Source organism: Mastigoproctus giganteus, chromosome 8 (assembly GCF_048544385.1).
Source record: "Mastigoproctus giganteus isolate SK-2022 chromosome 8, ASM4854438v1, whole genome shotgun sequence".
NCBI classification, from domain to species: Eukaryota; Metazoa; Arthropoda; class Arachnida; order Uropygi; family Thelyphonidae; genus Mastigoproctus; species Mastigoproctus giganteus.
In genome coordinates this window covers 10,897,182-10,912,616 of record NC_143582.1, presented here as the reverse complement: position 1 = coordinate 10,912,616, position 15,435 = coordinate 10,897,182, and the positions used below count along the sequence as shown (strand labels likewise).

At 34.0% G+C, this 15,435-nt stretch overlaps 1 protein-coding gene across 1 annotated transcript in view; it reads left to right on the top strand.

Moving 5' to 3' along the window:
• The window catches only part of Pex7 (peroxisomal biogenesis factor 7), a 51,878-nt gene that overhangs the window by 19,383 nt on the left and 17,060 nt on the right, over positions 1-15,435 (top strand). The window contains exons 4-5 of the mRNA XM_090378983.1: positions 5,356-5,433; positions 10,046-10,154. Of these exons, the coding sequence (XP_090235109.1) occupies positions 5,356-5,433; positions 10,046-10,154 (187 nt within the window). The remainder of the gene's footprint in view (positions 1-5,355; positions 5,434-10,045; positions 10,155-15,435) is intronic.

The window sequence follows — 15,435 nt, the reverse complement described above, 5'->3', positions numbered from 1 at the left end:
AAGGCAGAACTAGACAAACATTTGGATCGAGTGGATCGGCGACATGAGAGAAGAATTTTTTATTTTTTTGGCTGATGCTATATAAGCTTGCTTTCTTGCATCATGTGCCTTTACTAATGCTAAGGCACCTCCGTAGCCAAGTGGGCAGGAGCAGCAGTGCGTGCACACGCTTCTTGATTAGACCGGGGTTCGAGCCCGTAACCACCAAATACGGAGGATGTGGAAAGGTCAGGGAATGACCACTGCATATCCCGGAGCAATATGGCCTTAGTTGCTAATGCTCCTAAAAACCAAATAACTAACTAACTAACTAACTAGTAATGTATCAAGCCAACATTATTTAATTCACTTAAAGTGAATTAAATGATGTTGGCTTGATACATTATATAAGGCCCATGAAACCACAAAGCCATTAAGTTCTCTAGAGCTGCAGTAATATAACCCAAGCACGGTACTAAGTACTATAGGTTCTAATACCTTTTTGCCGGGCGCCTCCGTAGCCAGGTGGGAAGGAGCAGCAGTGCGTAGCACACGCTTCTTGATTAGACCGGGGTTCGAGCCCATCACCACCAAATACGGAGGATGCGGAAAGGTCAGGGAATGACCACCGCATATCCCGGAGCAATATGGCCTTAGTTGCTAATGCTCCTAAACACCAAATAACAAACTAACATCTAATACCTCTCGTGTTTGGGGTTCACATAAAAAAAAATATATATATATATATATTATCTAGATCTAATTTTGCTCATAAACAATGATAGACCTTATGATTCAAAAGCTAACTTTCACATATCATGAGTCAATCAGAAGAACACACACACACATTCACAGAAATAAAGCCTGAAAATCATTCCTTAATTAAAAACAGTTATGTCTTTAGTGTTCGTTTAACAACACATTTTTGTCCCTATTTTCTTTATTAGTATTCACTATTAAGATGAATTTTAAAGTACAGGCACTCCTCTACTTACGTACAAACGACTTAAGTACAACTTGTAGATACGTACAAAGCTGTTGCTATGTTATAAGAATCAATTTTGAACACCTTCGTGATATTTTTCTAAAGCAGATTTCTGGAGGTCACCACCATAAAACAATATAAACAATTAGCAGTTTCCAGTTTATTGGACTTTTCTGTTAGTGCAGTGTAATTATAAATGGGTAGTAAACTCGATCTTATTGCATTTGTGATAATATCGATAGCTTGAATTCTCTGGAATTTTATGCTATTATGGTGAAATGTGCTTCCCCTTCACTGAAATCTTCAATCATATAAAAAGCATAAATAAATTTTCAATCTTCTCTTCATTCCTGTTTTTTGAGCTTCGTAGAGTTGTTACTCCGCGTATTGTGTTAGTTGCAATTTGTGTGTTGGTTATTGATTGCTTATTTTCTTATTGTTTTAAATTTTACAATAAAAAAAAAAATGTTAGTGAACAGAAATATCAATTAGTTACACTATTAATTAAGCTGTGTACATAAGCATAAATTTATTTTTATTTTGCTAACCTGTGGGAAATATTCTTCCAATTTTCACGTATCATTTAATTTTGCTAATTAGAGGAAGTAAAGTGTAAATTTGTGCTCTATATCGTTACTTTTATAGCCTGTGGATTGTATTTCTCCTATTTTTGCTTATTTGAATAGCCGTTTAATACAATTAAAATTCAGTTCACAAATGTGATCACAATGACTGGTGCTTACTATGTATTGTATAGTGAACGTGATTTTATTTTGGAGAGTCCATTGTACAGTGATTTGATCATAGATGAAATTAAATTATGTATCTTATTTAGATTAAATTAGTTATGAATAAATACTGTACTTTACATTATTATTCATTGTATGTTTTTTCAGCCTCATTTAACTCTGTTACAAATCGTAAAATGCTGTACCCATTGACTGGAGATGTGCAAATGTGACCCCAATTCACAAAGGGGGATCAAAGGCTGACACAAGTAATTATAGACCTGTGAGTTTAACTTCCGTTCCCGGAAAATTAATGGAGGCACTGGTGAAAGAAGCACTGCAGGATCATCTAGACAAGACTTCAGTTATAGCTAGGACACAGCATGGTTTTGTTAAGGGGAAGTCTTGCCTGACCAATTTGATTGGATACTATGATGCAGTCACAAAAGAACTGGATGCAGGGAATAACTTTGATATTATATACTTGGATCTTAGAAAGGCTTTTGATACTGTTGCACATGGAAGACTGCTGCACAAATTGGAGCAGTGTGGCATTGGAGGCAAGTTGCTGCTATGGATAAAGGGGTGGTTGAGGGGGAGAAGACAGAGAGTGGTAATCAATGGACACTGCTCATCGTGGACTAATGTTATTAGTGGAGTCCCTCAGGGTTCAGTATTGGGGCCTTTATTGTTTTCTGTATTTATAAATGATATTGATGATGGTATATCAGGCTTAATGTCCAAGTTTGCAGACGATACGAAGGTTGGCAGGGTTGTCAAGGACACTACTGACACTATGCTGCTGCAACAGGATTTGGAAAGGTTGAGCAGATGGGCGTCGAGGTGGCAAATGAAGTTTAACATTGACAAATGTAAAGTACTACATATGGGAAACAGCAACCCCAGAGCAACGTATCAACTCTGTGGTACTACACTGACAGTGGTAGAGAATGAAAGGGACCTGGGGGTGGTGGTGCAGGCAGATATGAAGTTCTCTGAGCAGTGCAGACGAGCTGCAAGAGTAGCTCATGGTGTATTGTCAATGATATATAGGAATTTTTCTAGCAGGGATAAGGAGGTGATTATTCCCTTGTATAAGGCAATGGTCAGGCCACACCTAGAGTACTGTATACAGGCCTGGAGGCCTCATTTCAGGAAGGATGTAGAGCTGCTGGAACGAGTACAGAGAAGGGCAACTAGATTGGTGAATGGGACAAAGGGGTTCTCTTACGAAGAAAGGCTTAAGTTTTGCAAATTACAGTGTCTGGAAACTAGGCACCAGCGGGGTGATCTGATAGAGGTGTACAAAGCCTTGAATGGTTTGAGCATGCTCAATGCTGATGGGATTCTTCCTCTAGCTCAGAAAAATCACCTGAGAGGGCATAAATTCAAATTGAGGAAAGACAGATGTAGGATAGATGTGCGGAAATTTGCCTTTAGCCAGCGGGTGGTTGGTGGGTGGAACAGACTTCCATCCCTTGTCGTGGAAGTTGATAGCCTAAATAAGTTTAAGGCTCAGCTGGACAGGTATTTCGAACGAACAGAGGGGTGAAGTGGAAGTGGTTATTTTTATTTATTTATGTTACTTTTTTTTTTTTTTTTTTTTGGCTGATGCTGCATAAGCTTGCTTTCTTGCATCAAATGCCTCTACTAATGCTAATGCTAAGTTTGTTGGGAGTTATAATCTCGGTGCATTGTATTGTACTATACATGTATTTTGTATCTACAAGACCGAAGTTGGACTTACGTACATGAACAAAAAATACCAATTAAGTACGTAAGTTGAGGAGTGCCTGAACTCTATTATGGATATGATCTTTACGTGTACTTTAGGAAGGCACTATGAGTACAGCAGCCTTTGGATTAAAGAGGAATACTCTAAACCATTTCTGAAAATTGATATTGCTGAGCTAGAGAGAGTACATTGAAAAGAATCACGGCTGTATGGTAATGCTCTTGGATATTGTTTGGAGAATTGAAAAAATAAAAGAATGAAGCAAAGCCAAAAACTCATCTGAAACTGCTTTAGTTCATTCTTGGTTCACTTCAGAGGAATCAGCAGTGACATTACTAAGGGCAGCAACAGTGAAAATGATAATTTGCCTTTCTCTTGGTAGAATATATGGGGTGGATAATAGCACTCTTTCCAATTATGCATTGTGCATATGTAGATATGATGTTGTTATTACCAAGACATGCACAGAGCAAATTCCTGCTGATGAATTAAAAAAAAATGTTTCACGCATTGCTCACATGAGAACAGACCATACTGGTTGGGATGCAAACACCAGAAGATCATTAGTTTCTTCATTTGAGTTTGAGATATCAAAATTATGAGATTTCATAAATTTTTTTTCTAGAATATCTACTGTGCATTAAGTTTATGTAAGGTACTGCCTGTAGATTAAGATTTGTATTTTAATATATAAATCTATGATAATTATAAATTAATAATTCTTCCATTACCATATTCATAAAACAGAGATTATCTCACTTTGTACAGGGTGTTTGTAAATGGTGGGAACACTTTCAGTGATTTATTGCACAAAGAGTAGGACAGTTATCAGTGCCATATACATACCTTGTGAAAGAGAAAATGTCAAATTTTTTTTTACATCACATCACTTCACAACGATTCAGTGTGGGAACCACGTGTGACACGGCAAATGTCCACACGGTAATCGAACTCTTGACACACCCTGTCCAGCATATCCTGTGTGACGGTGGTGGTAGCTTCTTCATTTCTGTGCATTAGTTCCTAGACATCACGTGGCAAGGGTGGTTCATACACGATTCTTTATGTAGCTCCACAAGAAGAAATCACACGGAGTTAAATCCGGTGATCTCGGCGGCCATTTCAAGAAACATTCGTCCCTTTCTCCAGCACGTCTGATCCAGCGCTTGTGTAGCTCAGTGTTAAGGTAGGCCTGAACGTCATTATGGAAGTGGGGAGGGCCCCCCATCTAGCTGATAAATAAAGTCATCACTATCTTCCTGAACTTGAGGCATCATTCATTGCTGCAGCATATCGAGATAGGATTGCCCAGTTACAGTGCCCTCGGCAAAGAAGAAAGGTCCATACAGTTTTTGGCATGACAAGGCGCAGAAAACATTCATCTTCGGTGAATCACACTCGTATTCAATTATCTTTTCAGGTTTCTGGGTGCCCTAGATTTGACAATTGTGTCAGTTGACCTTCCCATTGGTGTGAAATGTGGCCTCATTGCTAAACACTATGCGATTAAAGAAGTCCTCAGGTTCTTCTGTCAGTACTTGCAGTTCACAACAAAATTGGAAACGCTTCTGGTGATGAATGATGGAACTACACGCTTTGGCAGTAACAACCGGGAAACTTTCATGTTTTCTCTTTCACATGGTATAAATAAGTAAATGGTATCTCTCTTACTCCATGTGCAATAAATTATTGAAAGTGTTCTCACTATTTATGGACACCTTGTATTTATAAAACGTATTTATTGGATCCTTTTGAGTCATAAATGTCTTTGAGTTTCACTATTTCATTCTGTTTGCATCATCACTCAGCAGAATGATGATGCAAACAGAAAAAGCGATAAGAATTGATGAATTGTATTACTGGTTTAAGATTCAAATCTGAAATGCCATTGTTAATAGGAATTGATGATTTTCATAATTGTTTCTTAGGTTTACAGCATAGATTGGAGCCAGACTAGACAAGAACAGCTTCTTTTATCAGCTTCTTGGGATGGCACGCTAAAATTAGTAAGTATCATAGTATCACGGTCAGACTTTTTTTCCTAGGTATTCATAATATATTAGGATGTATTTTTTGATTACAAATTGAAATAAAGATTCCAAATTTTCAAAATGCTTTTGAATTTTACTTGCATTTCATTATTAAAAAAAAATGTACTACATGTAAGAGATTAAATGGTCACCTATGGTTTTTCTTGTTCTTGTTATGCAGGACATTTAGATAAGAACTGCCGAACAAGAACTTTCTCATATTATGAAAATTAATTGTTATAATAACCACTCGTCTACCACATAATAGTAATAATATAGTTTATTAAGCTTATAGCCCAAACAACTATACATTCAAGTTAATGTTTCAGGCAACTTACCCCTGCTTATCATCAGAACAAACATTGGCTGTTATGGGGAGAAAATATCAAGGGTTACAATTTTGGGAGCATTTGTAATTTATTATTAATTGTGAATTATAAGGGTTTTCAATTACATTAGGGTTACACAGGGTTGTACTTTAGATTAAAGTAAATACGTACGGATACACCTACATAAAAATTAAAAATTCTTACCTGCTGTCCTACTCCTGCTTGTCGATTCCACCAAACCTGTTGTGCATACTGGCAAGAAGTGCTGCTAACATTACATTATAGGATTAAATCTATTGACCAATAGATTTAATCCTATAGTAGGGTGGCAAGTCTAATATCCTGGATCCAGTGGTTCTTGTTTGAGGTATACTACCTTCATCCTCGGATCATCTGCAGGCTGGTACTGTGGACCTGGAGGGGAGTTGTGTGTGGACTGCTCTTCTGGATTTTTTTGAGTATTTTCTTTTTCTGTATCTTCCTTTATTTTCTTGTTGAACAGGTGGAAATATTAAGGGTTAAATTCAACTCCTTGTTTCCTCTTAATTGATGAGGTTCTGAACATTTTTATGAAGGCTTTAAATTTACTTCTGTTTTACTGGTTGTCTGTAGAGGGGATTTTGGTATTGTAGAGGTGTTTGGTATTGTTTGGCATGTGTCGCCACATTGGAATGCATGTAGGGCTGAGTCAGATTTTAGGATTCTTCCATATTGCACATCTTTTTTATGTTCTTTAATTCTGCAGTTGAGTCTTCTAAACGATTCTCCTATGTATCCCCACACCTACAGTCTATTTTATAAATAGGACCTCTAGGGTTGTTGGGGTTATTGGTCTGTTGTTTTAGGATCTTCACTGAGGTAGAGCTATTGAAGAAAGTAGGGATTCGATATTTTCTTGCTTCTTTTCTATTGTTGGTATGTAAGGTATGCATATGGTGGAGGCGCCTCTGTAGCCAGGTGGGAAGGAGCAGCAGTGCGTAGCACACGCTTCTTGATTAGACCGGGGTTCGAGCCCGTCACCACCAAATACGGAGGATGCGGAAAGGTCAGGGAATAACCACCGCATATCCCGGAGCAATATGGCCTTAGTTGCTAATGCTCCTAAAAACCAAATAACGAATGAACAAAGAAAGCATATGGTGGTTCTCCTGTCCCTGCTGTGTTGAGTTCTGTGAAGGTCTTGGGGATGTCTGCTATTGCTCTGTTAATAACATGTGAAGAATATCCATTCTTGAAGGCAATCATGGTTATTGTTTGGAGTTCTTGTTGGAGGTTTTCTTCTTTACAAATTCTGTATGCTCTGAGGATGAAGGATTTGAGAACCTCAATTTTTGTTGAGAACAGGTGGCAGAATTTGTAGTTTAAGAAGATCCCAGTGTCTTTAGTCTTCCTTTAGACTCTCATACAATGGGTTCTGTGTGTTTTATGGTGAACAAGATGTCAAGGAAAGCTGTTGTTTTCTGTTTCAATTTTAAATTTGATCTTTTCATCAATGGGCAATTTTAACTTTCCAGATATTGACTGGAACTTGTGAGTTGGTCACTCATACACTAGCAAAACTTTTATGGATTTATTGTATGACTGTTTTCTACAGCAACATGTTCAAGAGGCAACCAGAGAGAGTAATACTGTTGATTTGATTATCAGCAGTGATCACAGTGTAGGATTTACTTAAGGACGTAACTACCATCAAGAGTAACAGGAAGGGTTTTTGCTTTCGTAAAGGTGACTACAGTGGTCTCAGACATCAGTTTTTAAATTCTATACAGTGGGACAACTAATGTTGTCAACAAATTTTAAATGGGAGGCATTAAGGGAAATAATCATAGAAGCTATTAGGCTTTTCATACCAATTGGGAAATACAATTCAAGGCTTAGACCTAAATGGATGTTAGATGAACTATTGAGACATGTGGCAGAGAAGAAAAATATTTTTAATACAAAAGCGAATATTTATTCCAGAATCACCAGATTTTTTGGCATAAATTCTGGGTCTTGTGGTCTCTAATGAATGTTTTGTGGTTATGCATTATGCTAGCATTTTCTTTTTCAAAGACTGCAGTAATCTTTCATCACATTTACATTCCATCTTCCTTGGTATATTTTCATCTCCTTTATATCTTGATTAAATTGCTCATCCTGTTTCTCACTGCTTAAACCATGTGGGAGTGCAATAAGCTCATCTCATCAATAACTTTCAAGCATCTTACATTCTAATTTTTAGCATTTATTGAATAATTCATGAAAAATATTCAATATTTTCTATGATACTTTCATAATTGTCATTTTCTCACTTCTTAAGAAGTCGCAAACAACATTTCTTCTCTGCTTCTTTTTGAGCTGTGGTCATCTTTACTTCAACTTGCTTGTTTCAAATAATTTTCATATCTGCGACCAAATGGAAAAACCTTCTCTGAGTTTTACATCAGATATACTTGGAAATGATTACAAAGATACTTGAAACAATTACCATCCTTGTCTGAAGCATTTCAAATTGCTTATTAATCTTAATTTGACATGAACTAAAGGTAAGACTTTTGTTTGGTCCACCAGACTTACAGTCAGTACTTTTTTGAACCTATTCCAAAGCTTTCTCTGTGTAGCCATTTCCTCTTTGTCCATTGGAACAGATTATTTTCTGCTGTCCAGTTCACATATGGAACATGGCTTAATGTAATCTAACTAACCCAACAACTCCACAAAGTAGCCATCATAAAAATAGCCTTCACATTTAAATATATTAAGAAACTTTTACCTCTCTAAGTGAACCAAATGTGAAATTTGAAGAGTAGCATAAATATTTCCCTTATAGAGGAGAATTCCTTTCCGGCCAGCTTTGGGGGACTCAATGAACAGGTTCCTCTCTTAGCTTATATACTGGATGGTCCTAAGGCAGTTATTAATCCAGACATTGTGGCAATAGAAAAATGTATCTTCCTGAGAAAAGTATATAATGAAATTGTTCTCATGGTATCTGTACCAAGAAAATTATGTTCTTGGAGAGAGTGGATTTTTAGCCTGTCTTAATCCAAGGGTGATTTTCAAAGGAAATACAAATGTCTGTTTGTCATACTGCACTTCATGGCATTCTCCCCATCATTTTGAAAGAGTTTTACAAAGCACCAATGAAAAGTTACTGTGCATACTAAGACTGTCTTGTCTTTTCTGCTCACTATGTGCATTAGAAGAATGTAAAATATTGCAAAAAAAAAGAAAAAGATAAAATCCAACAAAATATTCTATGAACCTGCTAAGACAATTTGTCTCCTCCTTTACCAGTTGCTTAGGGAACACCCACTTGGTGCAAATTATGATGTTAACTTCCAAGTTGGGGGGAAATGAAATGTAACATAAATGTAATTTTCTCAAAAATCCTCCTCCCCCCCCAAAATAAAATGCAAGAGAAACAATTTCCCCAAAAAACAGGCTCCATGGTGTGACAGCCTCAATTTCACAGTAACTACTTGGATAAAGACCTGAGATGCTTTGAAATAAACTGCTAAAAATCCTTAGATAGTGCTCTCTTAGTGCAAATGGAAACATTTGAACAAAAATGTCTCTTTAGTATGAACCGTATGCAAAATAAAAAAAAGCTGTAATAAAAACTGAAATGTGGACATTACATATAATGTAACCAGCAGCCTAGCAGAGTGACTTAAAATTGCAAATAATCTTTAATTAGAAAAGAATAGAAAAAAAAACTCCTTAAATTAGAAAGTCTAGGAAGAGATATATATTTCAGATGGTACTGTAGACAAATGGGATAAAGTATTAGAACAGGCAGATATAAAATTCTATGTGAAAATTATGTGATATATAAAATCTGTAAGACCTGGAGCAGAGATTTTTTTACTGTGAGCAAAATCAAGGGCTGCCTGTGAGGAACTCTACTCCAGTTTTTATTGAACTTTAATATATTTCTTTTGTGTGTTTAATTATCAACCAATCATGTAAGTCTTAATTTCTTTCTGATTTGTTTATTAATTATCTCTGAAGAATACCACTAGAAAGCTAAAGTTTTACTAATAAGTTGTTTCCCGGATTATTTATTTTAAATTAAATGTAAAGTTACAATTTGTAGTTAACTTAGTTGATGGAATGTATTATAATTTTTCTGATTTCACTATCAGTTAAGTGAAATTTGATTTTAGTAAATCCCATTTTTATCTTTTTGTGTAGGATTATTTTCAATATTTCTTTAGTTGTGTTTTATTCTATCTGTAATTATGTTCCATAATTTTATGAATTTATTTTGGCAGTGGGATCCACAAAGAGCATTTATGCTCCTGACATTTGTAGGTCATACTAATATGGTATATGCAGCAGCTTGGTCACCACACATCCCAGGATGTTTTGCTTCAACATCAGGTAATTTGGAAATATTTGAAAAAAATTATTTGTGGATAGGTCAATCTTGATTTCATGTTATAATTAAATTAAAAAATTTAAATATAGTGAAATCAGAGGGAACTCAGTAAATTATAAAATTCTCATATGGATTTAACTTGTAAAATATGAACACAGAAATATATTTATTAAAGTACAAAAGTAAGCTAAAAGTAATTAAATTATGTAACTATAAAATTGTATACACAGTTTTAATATTTATTTAGTTAGAAATTGTAGTCTTTCCAAATTATCTTTAGATAGCTTACTTTAAATGCCAGACCATACTATCTAGTAGTGTTTATTACTTCTCAGCCATTTTACTGCCAGAAATCTTAAAGCTGTGCTTGTCCACTGCAAATAGGTATATAGAACAAATGAGAAACAATTTCTGTTTTAAAATTGGGTTCGTCATGTACAGTGGTACGTTATACCTTCATGGGGCCCAAGGCAAAATTGAATTTGGGGGCCCCATCTAAAGAAAAAAAGTAATAAAGAACATTTTCAATTTCTTTTTATTGTGACAATGAAACAAATAAATTATATGACATAACTAAATATAAAATTTTATCAAAATTGTTAAAACCATTTTTGAAAAAAAACTTAATTTTCAAATAATCTTCAAGTAAAGTTCATTGACCTTGGCATGTAGAAAGTCCAGTTTCTGATAAAAATCACTTAAAAATATTAGTAAAAAACAGCAATGAGTTTTTGAAACAATGATTTTGGGGCTCCCCTTTGATCGGGGCCCTAGGCAGATGTCTTTTTTGCCTATAGGATGACGCACCACTGATCAGATATAGTTTTATCTGATAAATGTTTATTATCAGTTATTTTTTATTATATACACATAATTAGTAACATTAAAAACAGAAAAAAGTATAAAGGGATATGTGAGCTCAAATTTTAAGATGTGTGATGCTTAAAAAGATGACAAAACTTATGGAGAGATGGCTAGTCCAAATTTTCATTAAAACTAGGGTTAAGGTGATTTTAAATGCTACCTATAAGTACAGCAGTGAAAATATGAATACATAATCGATTATTTAATGAGTTTGGCCACTTCTGTACTTATAGGTACAACTTCATATGTAATTTACTAGTGTTTAATATTATTTTTCTTCATTTAAAGTTGAAAACTGATACAAATTCATAAAAAAAAAATCATTATTAATATAATAAACCTTATATAAATATTTAAAAAAGCACCACATTTAATTTTGTATTACTAATTAAATACAAAATTAAATTTTATGAAGTATTACAGAAAAAGTAAAATTAATTTCAGCAGCAGTTTCTACTAGTAACTGGAGTGTTACTTGTAGAACTACTGTATATTCTATATGCATGTTTTTAACTTTTATTACAAATATCTCTGGTTTTGTTTTTGTACTTTTTTTAGTTGAAACTTGTTTTCTATTGGTTCCTGATTATGATTTCTGTGATGTTGATGGAGCATCTGTTTAGCTTTATAAACATTTTTCGTAAATTTATCTTCAACCAGTTTGATAATAAATTTTTGAGTTGTAATTTTTTTGAAAAAGAATCACTTTTTTATAACAGCTAAATCCAAAAACATAAAAGATTTGTAACGAATCATCTAGAACTTACTTTGATGGAATATTTCCTTATCATCTGATCAACCATATATGTGCATATTTTATTGAATTATTAACACACAAATGTGAGTGAGGTACTTAGAATTACAACATTCTTTTTTAGTTTCCCTTGTTAACTTATCAATAAACAATCATTGTGCTTCGTAATTTTTAGTGGAATAAATGATCACTCTCTTTTGCTTTTAATGAGGTGGATAATTCTCTATTTTTTATGAGGGCCATCCATATTTTGATGGTCCTTTTAAAAGTACTCTTCATTTGGTGAAATGAATGCACTTACTCCAACATTTCTGACATTCTTTAAAATATGATGGAAGTCATTTTTTGACATACATATTTGAGAATTACCTCTGACTTTCTTTATAACTTCTTCTGATGACTGAAAATGTTTTTCTCACAGCTCCTTCTTTAACTTTGGAAATAAAAAAAATTAGAGGGCACAAGGTCAGGGCTATCGGGCAGATGAGGAACACATTTGACATTAATGCTGGCTAAGTACTCAATGACAGTATGAGCAATGTTGAGGGCTTGCATTGTTGTGACGCAGCATCCACCCACTTGCGTGCATTTGTAGTTATTTGCAGTGGATATGATCCCACAAAGTGTGCAGTGCAGTTCTGTAGTAAGGGCCTGTAACAGTCATATGACATAACATTATAGTAAACCATTTCTTGAATGTCAAAAAGAAAGAAATAACCATAATCTTACCTACAGAAGCCACAAGTTTTGCTTTTTTTTGGTGCTGAGAATGACATAGACTTCCAAACAGAGCTTTGTTGCTTATTTTCTGAATCGAAAGCCATGTCTGATCCACTGTTAACACCTTGTGCAGAATCTCATCATCTTCAGTAACCATCTGTTGCAGCTCCTGACAAATCTCCATGCAAACTTGCTGTTGCTCAGGTGTGTGAGTAGTCTTGGAAACCAGCGTGCACAAACTTGTCATATTCATATGCAAATAGTCACGGAGAATACCCTGCATGCTTCCTACTGATATTCTCAATATCTCTGTCAGTTGCCTTACTGTTATATGATGATCATCTCTCATGATTACAGAAGTAGTATTTATGGTTTCTGTGGTGACAGCAGTGGTTGGAGCTCCATGACTGCTGATTTTTGTGATTGAATCATATCCATCCTTAAATATTTTAAACCACTTGGGAATTATGCTATATGGAAGTGTAGATTCACCTTAAGCCTCTTTTAACATTTCATACACTTCAGCTGATGTTTTCTTAAAATGGACACAAAATTTGAGAACTGTATACTGTTCCTTGCATATCATGTCCATTGTTATGTAGGCAAAACTGAACTGGCATAAACTGACTACCAAGGTCACACCGTGCATGTTAGTTAACTGCTTAAATTTACAGCTCACCCAGAAATAGCAAGCGGTATGGTTGTTCATGAAAAATTATGCTCATTCTTTATTGAATAGCCCTCGTATATTATTCATGATTTTTGTATAGTACCCACAATATTGTATTTTTGCTTAACAATATTTTTGAAGTAAACTGAAATAAAAATATAACTAGTTACATTCTTTCCTTTTTGAAAGGTTGTGTTAGCTCTCAGTTGATCTTTTTACAAATATGGAAAATCATTGAAAAAAAATTTTGTTTTGTCAGTAACTATTCAAAATTTTATGCTAGATTTATCAGGTTCTTTAATTGACATTGTTTCACTTGGAGTGTAACACATTCTATAGTTATTTATAAATTTATTCCAAATTTCAGATGTTAAAGAAAGTTTATTATATTGCCGTCTCTTTTTTGTAAAACTGATTATATATCCTAATTTCAATAAAACAATATGAAATGTTTACAGGAAACATTGGTGAAAATATTAGTCTCCCTCCCTCCAATTCTGATATCACAAACTCTTCTAATTGAAGTTTTAATTAAAGTAGGCCAAGAAATGCAACCAGTTCTTGTAATAAAACTTCCCAATTTTGTATATCAAAGCATTGTATGACATTTCATTGTATGATATTTCATCTTTTTCATTAATGAAAAAGATGAAATGCACTCAAAACAGAAACCAAATGAAAGTATCTTTTGGATACTGTTTTGTACTTGGAATATCTTACTGTTTCTTTTAAAATCTCCCTGAAGTAGGAACATTTATAGATATTTTACTCCATTTTGTTTTATCCTCAGCTAATTCAATATCTGACTTATTCAATTTCTGGGAATTTGATAGCTCATGTAGAAAATTTTTTGAGTGTTGAACTATTATTTTCAGTTGGCTTATTTTTACATCAGTAGCTGTTGCTAGACTCCATAAAAGTGTAATTATTTCCAGTCATTACTTGGCACACCTGAATCACTTTCAGATAATTTATTATTCTGATAGGTAATCTAGAGCTTACTGTTGCGTAAGTCATAAGTCCACAATTTGACTTCATTTGTTTTACAAATAATACATAACAATGCATATAACACATAATAAAAGAAGGAAATTAGGATAATTTTACTTCAGTATGTATATGCTATGCACTGAAGAATATATTTACACATCTTAACTCTTTATTTTAATTAGCTGCAGAGAAGTGGACATTCCATTTGTACACAAAACAAAACAGTAATTCTGATAAAATTTGTTTTAAAATATGAGCAAATGCAGCCCTGAACTTGGCTGTAAGTAATATAGTACAACTATGCATTTGCATCAATATTTTATAGCCCAAGTAAAAGTGACACCAGGCCTTACAAAAAAAGGCATTGAAAACATTGTAAAAATATTTTGAGAAGGACATTTCAGGCAAACATGTTATGTCAAGATTGACTGTGGCCATATTTATTGGCATAACAATATGTAGTCTTTATTTTTCAAATAATTAAAAAAATAATAATAGATAAATAAATAATGTATATCTACATAGAGAGGCATATTTTAGGAAAAGTTATGAATCCACAGGAAATTATAATATGTATTAAAAACAAAAAAAACTAACTGTCCTAACTTAAAAATGTTCATTAAATTTACCAACACAGCCATATCTAGTGTTTTCTTGATTTTTGACTTTTTTTTTTTCTTCATTATGCTGTTGGTTCCCTGAAAATTGTTTATCTCACTGTACCAATGCATAATAAAATGCATACTGATACTAATACTAAGATGCATACCAATGAAATACAAAGATAAAATACTAAGATGCATACTGATGATAACTAAAATTTATTTATAAACAAACGAGTTATGCATTTTTACATTTTTTTCTATATTCTTATACAACAGCTGTAGAGACTGTTTTCAACAAGTTTCAGGCCTGGAGTTTTACTGTAAAATATATTTTTTGTAGATTCATACCGATATTTTAAAAATATGTGAATGAAACTGCTGAGCTAATCAGGACTAAATGAGTTGTTTACTTTTCAGGTTATTTCCATTAGGAGTGAACCACTGATTCTTGCACTTGAGATACTGTTATTATAGAAGAAGAGAATACAGCAGAGCCAGTGGAAGCAATAATTAAAATAAACAATAATCCAGTTATAGAAGCATACCTAAACATGATGATCCAGTTATAGAAACATACTTAAACACGATGATCCAGTTATAGAAACATACTTAAATATGATGATCCAGTTATAGAAACATACTTAAACATGATGATCCAGTTATAGAAACATACTTAAACA